Below are 9,652 nucleotides of genomic sequence, written 5' to 3'. Positions count from 1 at the left end.
CTGCTAAAAATCGGGCGCAAGGTGGGCAGGGGGCCAGAGTGAGTGACGCTAGTTTCTGTTTAACCACGTGGTTTAACGTACAATTTGTCAAGTAAGAGCTGAAACGGCGAAAGGATCATCATAAGTAAAAGTAAGTTTTAATTTTTATTGTTTCTGTTTTTTATAATAGATATGGAAAACGATTGTCGTAAAACCATAGCTTAATCTAAAATTCTGAATCAATGTCACAATGATAACAATGGGCTCCAAATTGAATGAGCGGCGAAATGAGCGCCTGTTTTTGTTATTAACTGAGTAAATTTCCGCCTTTTCCAAAATTTTACTAAATTTGATAGGTTTTTACCCCAAAATATAGTTAAATTTAGGCTTTGCTCAAACTGAATATGAAAATGATAGATCACGAAAATTAAATGAATTGCTATAAAAATACTTTATTTTTATTTGTTTCACATTGGGTCTAAAAATTACAATTCAGAGACATGTTTAGATAATACCATACACTGGTGGATGCACACAAACTTCATCCATCGCTTCTTTGATCGTTGCAATTGGAATTTTGTCCTCACACATGTTCACCAATGTATACAGTTGACGTAGAGCGAACTGGTTCTGTATTTCAGAGGAAGTTCATAAAAATTCTTTTAGTACGAAATTCTTAGCAACTATCAAATAGTTTCCTACCTTAGAAAGGCTGAAACATTCTTGAGCAAAATATTGTCGGGCTTCGTCATAGCAGTCAAAATCGGTCAAAGTGTGTCGTTTTTGCAATAAATGAGCGTGGTTCGATCCACCTGTGGCATAGCTTAGGATTTCAACCACCTTGTTGGTCAGGAAAACTCGATTCTAGTGAATCAAACCCAAATGAAAGTTAGGACTCCTTTTTAGTTTTTGACAAAATGAGTAAAATACCCTGATCATCTTTTTGATTTGTTTTTGCAACGATAACTTTTCTTGGGTAGTCTTAGCACGGAGAAACTTGTGTTGAAGAATAGCCAGTGGTACATCTTGGCTAGGAACAACATCTTTCTAATTTAAGAGTGAAGAATGTTAATCTCCTGTCTGAACACCTTGTACTTTGTACGTAATTCTTTACTTCAACTTTGGGTGGGACGAAGACATTGGCAGCTGACTTTTGACCCTGGAATTCGCTGACATGCAATTTTCCGATGCTCAAATCTCCAAATTCTTGAACGTGACTGGTGTTTGTCTCCTTTCGAACAATTTGGAATTGTTTTTGAAGTGTTTCCGATTGAAGGTTTTCCTGTTATCACCGTGAGAATCGCTTGAGTTTATTTTATCATCAAAACAATAACTGGTACCAAGAAGTTATATCAGTATCTCAGAGAGAAGGTATAAGATGCCTTTGTATTCGCGCCAGTCCATAGTCCCAGTCCCCCTTTCAAAATACAAGGGGGGACGTAAAAGGAGTCGCCGGGCTATTTCGCCTCTCCTCAGTCGGAAAATATGACTAATTTTCGTCACTCGCGTCGTCGCGCTGACGTGAGTTTTCAAGAACCAATGAGATGCTGGTTGTAATTTAGAGACGGGGATTGACTCCGGACAGGCTACGTTTGGACTGGAGATAAAGCTGGAAATCTGGCGAATTTATACCTTCTCTCTGAGATACTAGATATAACTTCTTGCTGGTACAAATCTGAAAACCTTATCGGAATCTTCCATCCAGTTGACACTGTACACATCTCCCAGATAAGTTTCTCTCGCATCGTCATAATAACAAGCGTAGGATGATTCATCGCCATTGGAAGCGGTGGTAGCAAATACTACAATAGAAGATGGGGGAAAATTTTCAGTTAGAGTTGATCTGGCTATTGAATGTTAGTTCTTACCATTGATATTTTTGGGTAATAGATTTTCAAAGAGAGAACCAGATTCGCAAGCTTCAATGTAAATGACCATCTAAAAGATTAAATTTTAATATTGCTTGATAACAAATGGGCAATGGCGCGTTAATGGTACAAAAACAATTATACCTTTTTGTACATTTTATTCTTATGCATGTAAGTGATCGCGTCGTTCAGATCTTTGGCGCTAAGTTCCTGTAAAGATTACGATATTAGATAAAGTTAAATGGTTTGGGGCGTTAATTGTCAGGGTTACTCACATCACTTGGGAATCCGAGAATGCCAGGAGCACCATGATCGGCAAAGTAAACGAAAACATTGTCGTTTGGTCCACTCTTAAGTACTCGACCACTTCCAACTCCTTTCAAACCAGCAGCGTCACCTTTCAATACTTTGATAAAGTTTTGCGGGGTTACGTCCTAGGAATCCAAGATGGATTAGTTATCAAATTTAAGCGAAAAATTTTGAAATTTCTGCTAACTTCTTTGGTGTAATCCTTAAGAACACCTTTGTACACATCCTTTCCTTTTGGGTGGTTGATGACAATACCAGGGGTTGGGTTCCTGAAAAACTGTAGTCGTTAGTTTTCTAATCTAATAGTTTTCTAAATAGAACTTACTCCGCATTTTGGGCCAAATCGTCATACATCAAAACGATAATTTGCTCATCGGGGATTCTATCAGATAAATATTAATGCCAAATTATGACGTTTTTACATTGATTTCTATACTTCTACTAGTTCACAAATCAAATTTATAATAATACGTACCCGTGTTGATGAAGAATTTGATAAGAATGACAGATATCAGCCTAAATATCAATCGCGATTGAGTAAAAACGGCTTAAGATTTCATAGTTAAAAATGATTACCTGATGCCTGTAATTGTACCAGTAGTTGGAACCAGCTACTAAAACCGCCCATATTTTGGTATCGTTCGCCGCTACATTGTTATTCTCTCGTTGTTGAGCGTAAACTTGCTTTAAAAAATCTTCGGGCAAAGCGAGCGCTGATAAACAACACAGTGCCAAAACGAATATTTTGATTGTCGAGTTCATATTTGAAGTGGTTTAGTTTCCCCGCTCGAGAGACGCGTTAACTGATTTGTTGATTCGATTTTAGATGGTTTTATACTCCTAAGATTGAATAAATTCGAGGTGATTTATCTTATCTCGAGTTAGGTTACAGTAACTGATAGTAAAGCCACTTAGTAAGCGTTTGCCTAACATTCAAAATAGGGATGGAGAGGTGGAAAATATAAATTATATCAGAAGGGGATAATAGAAGAAGGATGACACTCTGTATCCTCTTAATATTTCAGTTATGTAACGTCATTCTTCCCAGGCTCACCCTTTAAGTTTGCTTTCCCGCTCATCAAACTTCAAATGGGCATCGCACCGTAAGGTGAATTCTATAATTGTTTGGGACTAAATCCCCAGCAATCATCCCACAAACCTCGTCTTGACGTGGGACAAAATGCACAAGCGCGTCTTGCCAAATATTTAAACGCCAATAGAGTAATGATGAGGGAACTATTTCTCGTGTATGTGATTCGGTTTAGTAACCTTGCTCTAAATGTTTCGATGTTGGGAAGAGTGACGTTACGCTTACCCCGCTTTGTGGTACACTTCTCTCGAAGAGAAGTATTATATACTTCTGATTATATAGATATTTGTAAGAATAGCCAAGTCACAATGTGGGGTCACGCGCGTATCATCCTCGTGAAACAATTATTATCCTAGACACAATTGAAATTATTATCTAAAGTTCTTGATTTCCTAGAATAAAAGGTCATGCGCCCCTCCTTTTCAATAAGAAAATTATTCTGACAAAAAAATTAAGTGATAAACAAAAACTTTGACAAACTTAAATCAAACTAGCTTTTACCTTGATTTAATTAGTTTCTAGGTAAGAGAAACGTGTCACGATAATTAATATAAATGTGTTATTCAGGGTTCATACGAACATGGAAAACAGGGAAAACCTGGAAATATCAGGGAAATTGGTGTAGAGGAAAAAAATCAGGGAAATATCAGGGAAAATGAAAATTTCTTCGAAAAATCAGGGAAAATTAATTATTTTTCCAAAAAATCAGGGAAATAAAATAAAGTGAAACAAATACACTTCAGTGGGACCCATAATCTAATTTGGTGCACGAAAAATTCGATGTTAGTTGTCTCAGTGGAGAGAAATATATTTCTTCTGTGTATGGAATTCTGTATTTTGGTCCTGTCTATTATAACCTAACAAAGAATGGTAAACATATTTTAGGTATAGTCTGGTTACCCTATTTGAAATTATAACACTCCTCCAATGTAAAAAATGCACCTGGAAATTTATAAGAAGTACTCTGGAAAACCTGGAAATATCAGGGAAATTGGCTTTGGAAATTTCGTATGAACCCTGTTATTGTAGTTTTGGAAGAAATTTCTTCGGAGATTAAATTAAGCAATATCTGAAAACGCAATTCATATTTCTATAACAATTAATTAATATAGAAGAAAAACGAAACATAGAAAATGAAAAAATATATTTTTAGATTTTTTTTTTTATTAAAACAGAAATATTTAACCGAGTACAAGATGAAAATGCCCTTCTTTTTAACAGCGAGTGTTTGAAGCTATAAATGATAAATATTGATACCGTAATACTGCAGTGAATGTAGGATTTCATTGTGGATTGAGACTGAATTATCATAAATTACGAATTGGCATTAATGTTTTTTTTTTGACCTAATTCATTTAATTAAACTATAAACACTAACACATTTTCAGGCGAATGACTAGAAAATAATCCCTAGTATTTAGTTAAATCATTCCTTCATATTTCAACAAGTAACCAAATTGCAAATTAATTTACCAATGTATACTGGTCTTTCCCTTGCAAATTAAATAATACATTATTTACAAGTTATAATACAAGTCAATTTTGATTATTATAAATATAAAGGGCTAGTGTAATAAAATCTTATATTTATTTTCATTAAGCTTACCCTTTATCATTTATTGCAATCTTTTCATAACTAATCTATTATTAAAGGAAAAGTTTAGGTAAGATTACATTATACCATAGAAGAATGGCCTGAAAGAAAAAATATTAAAAACAAAATATTCTTTATTACAAAATAATTAGTATTTAATTAGTCTGAAAAACGAGGACTACCGCGCCATCCGCCATTGCTTTAGTGGCGTCTGCTAAATCGAACCACTTACCCATATGGGATTGGTTGGATTCTCAAGGGCTGAGAGAGAGGGGGGGGGGGTAAGAAGTTCGGGCTAGCAGACGCCACTAAACCAATGGCTTATGGCGCAGTATGTTAATTGTTTTTCTTTATTACAAAATAATTAGTATTTAATTAGTCTGAAAAACGAGGACTATCGCGCCATCCGCCATTGCTTTAGTGGCGTCTGCTAAACCAAACCACTTACCCATATGAGATTGGTTGGATTCTCACGGGCTGAGACTAAGAGGGGGGGGGGTAAGAAGTTCGGGCTAGCAGACGCCACTAAACCAATGGCGGATGGCGCAGTATGTTAATTGTTTTTCTTTATTACAAAATAATTAGTATTTAATTAGTCTGAAAAACGAGGACTGCCGCGCCATCCGCCATTGCTTTAGTGGCGTCTGCTAAACCAAACCACTTACCCATATGGGATTGGTTGGATTCTCACGGGCTGAGACTAAGAGGGGGGGGGGGTAAGAAGTTCGGGCTAGCAGACGCCACTAAACCAATGGCGGAGGTCGCAGTAGTCCACGTTTTTAAGACTAATTAAATGCTAATTATTTTGTAATAAGAGATAATTAATTTATTTATTTTTAAATTTTAACACTTTTCCTTTCATATTTTAAAAAAGGCAGTTCTTTTAGGGTATAATATTATGTTACCTTAACTTTTCCTTTAATTCCAAATTATTAATAGACTCTATAGAGTGCTGTCAGTTGTGACGGACGTCAGATCCAAGGTTAAACGTCCGGAGTCTGCCTTTAGCAATGGGCGGCCATGATAGTTACCGTTTTTTCTTTATGGGAAAACAGCATGGGTGACGTCACACCGACGCTTCTGACAGCACTCTATCCCTAATACTTTGTGTTTTGTTGTTAGTTTTAAGTTTTTATCGTATTTACAAAGATTATTTATTAATTTCTAAAATATAGGATTGCGATTGTAATATTATACACACACACACACAAACTGTGCAAATTCCAACGTTGCATGGTAATACATCTATCTATACTCATTTGCAAATACCAGGAAATTGGATCCTGATAATTTTATTTTTATTTTTATCGTTAAAACTGGTTTTACTTAGAAGACCATCTCTTCCAGTTTTGGAAAACCTGTATGGAAAACGAGGTTCTACAAAATCTCCTTGGTCTAATAAATTATATCATAAGTTTATAAGATATGTTCCATAAGTATGTCACTACCCATACTTCGTAACGTTAGAGGCTTAATGAGAGCTAGTTCAAGGGAGAACGACGTGAGAATTGACTACACTCGGTTTTGCAGTCCATCCTCCTCTTTAGTCTGTACTAAGCCTTTGACAAGGCATCACTACGCGTCGCTTTACAAGAATCTATGACGTTTCACCTACGTCACTTCATGAAAAGCTCTCATTAACAAGTGACACACTTATGGAACATATCTTATAAACTTATGATTATATATTTGTTCCCTAAATTATGATTAGAAATTAATTAATTAAGTTGCATGCAGAGTTGGAATCTAAATTGAAATTTTAGATTAAGAAAAAAAAAAAAAAAAAATTAAAATGGATATAAAATTGAAATTCTAATAATTATTAATCTCTGTTCGAGGTTGTGGCCAATTAGTTTAATGTAATTAATAAGTTTTAAATAACTTAAATTTTTTAGAATACTAATTGAAGTTTAAAATTTTAAATAGGGCTAAAAGAGTAAAGTAAAAGTGATTAAAAAAAAATTATTAATAATCTCTGGTGAAGGGTATAGGGAGTTAATTACTAGTTTCTAATATTTAATTATTAGACTCTTTTCTATCTTTATCGGCCTCTTGATATGCTGGGAAATTTATGGCGTCAATTTTTTCAATAACTTTGTAAGAAGGATATAATCCCGATTTGTGAGTTCGTCTGTTTACTCCTTTAGAGTAACCGTCCCAATGGTTTCCGGCTATACCAATTATATCCCCCTCTTTCATTTCAATTTCATTGCTACGTCGGGGTTGATGATTGTAGGCGGCAATTTGATTGTGATCCTTTTGACCCCCAAAATAGAATACGTCATCCAAAGACTGATACCAACTAGAAGCGTCTGGGTGTGTTGTTTGCATGATTTCATAGGCAACTCTGCAAACCTTTTAATGGGGGGGGGGGGAAAAGTATGATGATTAACAATTAATTAATAATTAATTATACTTATATTTACCTGTGACGAGAATGTGCAAACTAAATAATCACACTGAGCTAACATTTGAATGTCAAAAATGACTCCCTTGAGTGAACTTGAAGAATATCTATTTGATACAGAGGCACTCTTGGCAATGTTTGGGTCTCCGATAAAAACATAGTCTGGGTATCTAAATTATGTAATTAATAATTAAAATTAAGCAATAATTAATATTTGTCGATCATTAACCAAAACGCAAATATTAATTACTTTTTTCGGGCCTCATCCAATACATTAGGATCATCAGTGGCCAAATAGACCCTCTTGGCATCTACACTTTTTTTCAGACCAAGCTCCAACTTTTTGTAATACTCTTCTACAAACTCCATGTATTCGCTTAAAGCGTGGAATGAAGCCTCCGTACCTATTTTATCTGTTCTTCTAACGTGTATTCTATTAAAATAAAAATAATTTGCAAGATGTGATAGGTTTCAGTAACTAATGATATTTTTTTTACCCCACAATAGGTTTTTTAAAGTTCAGTTTCTTTTCGGAATCATGAAGAAAGTCTTTCAGTTCTTTTTGCGGTCTTAAAAGATACTGGACAAATTGACCAATCCACCAAGCACCTGGGTTTCCGTGTAAACGAACCAAACGTTCGTACAAGTCTTTGGGAATATCCAAAGGTAGGTAAATTGGTTTTGGTTTGACGTTATCTACTATGGGAAGGTCAATGACCTGAACTTTATCCGATCCTGTGTAAGAAATGGAGAGTTTATGTAAGGATCAAGGGGGGGGGAAATTGTCAAAATATGTATGTTTAAAGTATACCAGGCCAACTTTCTCTGGGTGTTCCGGAATCAACAGTGCAGGTTTCACTCAAAGGTTGGAATACTGATTCCCAACCATTTCGGGCGTATCTCCAATTTTTGGAGTGTAATACTAGAGTTCTTTGAGTACCGTAAGCGACTATCAGGCAATATACAACATGGTGCAATTGGCAACCATAACCACACCCTTTATTGAGGTTACAAACTAATTTTTTTGCTTTAGAGCAATCTTTTGGGTTCTATAAAAAGTTTAATCGGAATGAAAATGTATTTACCACAAACAAAATTAAGGGTGAATTCATAAACGTTGGACGCAACGCAATTTAGTACAGGCAAAGGCAGGGCGTCGTGCGCAAACTTCCGCCTTTTGCGCACGACTCCCTGCCTTTGCCTGTACTAAATTGCGTTGCGTCCGACGTTTAGGAATTCCACCTTTAGTCCTTTAAATATACCTGCAAATGCAAAATTCTGTTTTGAATGATGGCACTTAGTTCTTTCATTTCTTTCTCCCTCCACTCTTTCATACCATCTAGATCCTTCAGATGTTCTAGATCTAGTTGAATTATCCTTTAATATATAGAGTTAAGTTTGGTAAATTATTAATTACTTAAAATAAAAACCTACCTTTTATGATCGGTACAATCTTCAAGCATATTAGTGATTGTTTTTGTAACTTCAGCGTTACCCATAACACTTTTATTTAGCCCCTTTAATTCTGATCTTAGGAAATACCATAATTCTTGAACCCCTTTATCAATTTTTCGTCGCGTTTCTTCAAAATCTAAGGATGGTTCTCTAACTGAACCGAGATTTGTAGATTCTTTACTAGATCCACCCCCTCCATTTCTCGAACCTTCTTTGGACCTACTCTCTGACATGGCGGGAGATCTTTTGCAAGGTGAAAAATAAATGTTATTTTCAATTTATATTTTAAGCAGTGGTGGTTTTCTTACTTTAAAGAAGTCAGTAAGGCGTGTAACTCCTCATTTTGTTGTTTTAAAGCTTCAAGCTCATTTACGGCTCTCGTTAACCTTGCTAATAATTGTTCATCCGGTTCATTACCGTGAAAGAGGGGCCCGCTAAGAAGAATTATAACGGCTAACCATACTAATAATAGGACAAGTACGATTTTTCCAATGCTAAAACTCATTTTGATGTCCTAATTAAATATTAACTCAGCTATGAAGCCTCCCGATTTCTGTCACTCACGCGAGTCTCCGTTCTCCGGTTGACAACTTTAACAAGGCTTACCTAATTTATTCAATTCTAGTTAAAGTATAGCATTTATTAACTTATTATCATTAAAAGGTTAAAATTACGTATTTAAAGTTTATTTTTATTAATAATTTATTAAAATATTCAGCATAACACTTAAACAATTCTAGTACTTAATAGACCCACTTTATAGGTGTCATTTACAGTGCCCCCATTTTGGCAGCTGCCTGGCCATGGTTTTGGTTGTTGACTGTGTCACTGTTGTGAACTTGTGTTTTCCGAAAATATTTAATTTTTTTCCCCTGCTAAATTTTTAATCTACTGCTCAGATGGCGGTATTAACTTTTATCATGAATTTAAACAATGGCGGGAACAACAAG

At 35.3% G+C, this 9,652-nt stretch overlaps 2 protein-coding genes and 1 long non-coding RNA gene across 3 annotated transcripts; 1 reads left to right on the top strand and 2 right to left on the bottom strand.

The window, feature by feature from the left end:
* Nucleotides 1-16: 16 nt before the first annotated feature.
* LOC149674089 (uncharacterized) lies at nucleotides 17-427 on the top strand. Its single transcript, XR_016367008.1, has 2 exons — nucleotides 17-91; nucleotides 170-427. It is a non-coding gene; the product is annotated as an uncharacterized LOC149674089 (long non-coding RNA).
* On the bottom strand, nucleotides 407-3,335 carry LOC149674088 (legumain-like). Its single transcript, XM_089839945.1, has 13 exons — nucleotides 3,211-3,335; nucleotides 2,733-2,996; nucleotides 2,632-2,672; nucleotides 2,482-2,538; nucleotides 2,344-2,425; nucleotides 2,123-2,281; nucleotides 1,992-2,057; nucleotides 1,848-1,917; nucleotides 1,663-1,781; nucleotides 1,094-1,261; nucleotides 910-1,026; nucleotides 682-843; nucleotides 407-609 (listed from the first exon to the last, which is right to left on the bottom strand). Exons 2-13 carry the CDS (start codon nucleotides 2,916-2,918, stop codon nucleotides 484-486), a joined length of 1,353 nt encoding a protein of 450 aa, XP_089696071.1. The 5' UTR covers nucleotides 2,919-2,996; nucleotides 3,211-3,335; the 3' UTR covers nucleotides 407-483.
* Nucleotides 3,336-4,390: 1,055 nt separating this feature from the next.
* On the bottom strand, nucleotides 4,391-9,625 carry FucT6 (alpha-(1,6)-fucosyltransferase 8). The gene is made up of 8 exons (XM_089839939.1): nucleotides 9,011-9,625; nucleotides 8,682-8,945; nucleotides 8,510-8,624; nucleotides 8,059-8,296; nucleotides 7,745-7,982; nucleotides 7,498-7,680; nucleotides 7,267-7,417; nucleotides 4,391-7,195 (listed from the first exon to the last, which is right to left on the bottom strand). Exons 1-8 carry the CDS (start codon nucleotides 9,205-9,207, stop codon nucleotides 6,857-6,859), a joined length of 1,725 nt encoding a protein of 574 aa, XP_089696065.1. The 5' UTR covers nucleotides 9,208-9,625; the 3' UTR covers nucleotides 4,391-6,856.
* Between the last annotated feature and the right edge of the window lie 27 nt (nucleotides 9,626-9,652).

This window comes from Phalangium opilio, unplaced genomic scaffold (genome assembly GCF_054372755.1).
Source record: "Phalangium opilio isolate 3A_F unplaced genomic scaffold, DU_Popi_V2 ptg000048l_1, whole genome shotgun sequence".
NCBI lineage: Eukaryota > Metazoa > Arthropoda > Arachnida > Opiliones > Phalangiidae > Phalangium > Phalangium opilio.
The sequence above is the reverse complement of the archived record's forward strand: the minus strand, read 5'-3'. Positions and strand labels throughout refer to the sequence as shown.

Coding starts and splice junctions, on each gene's coding strand:
- FucT6 (XM_089839939.1), bottom strand. CDS start 9,207: ATGAGTTTTAGCATTGGAAAAATCGTACTTGTCCTATTATTAGTATGG. Junction 7,983..8,058: donor ACCCAGAGAAAGTTGGCCTG/GTATACTTTAAA, acceptor TTTCTTACACAG/GATCGGATAAAGTTCAGGTC. Junction 7,418..7,497: donor TTGGATGAGGCCCGAAAAAA/GTAATTAATATT, acceptor TACATAATTTAG/ATACCCAGACTATGTTTTTA.
- LOC149674088 (XM_089839945.1), bottom strand. CDS start 2,918: ATGAACTCGACAATCAAAATATTCGTTTTGGCACTGTGTTGTTTATCA. Junction 2,539..2,631: donor CAAATTCTTCATCAACACGG/GTACGTATTATT, acceptor TTTATCTGATAG/AATCCCCGATGAGCAAATTA. Junction 1,027..1,093: donor TCGTCCCACCCAAAGTTGAA/GTAAAGAATTAC, acceptor CTCTTAAATTAG/AAAGATGTTGTTCCTAGCCA.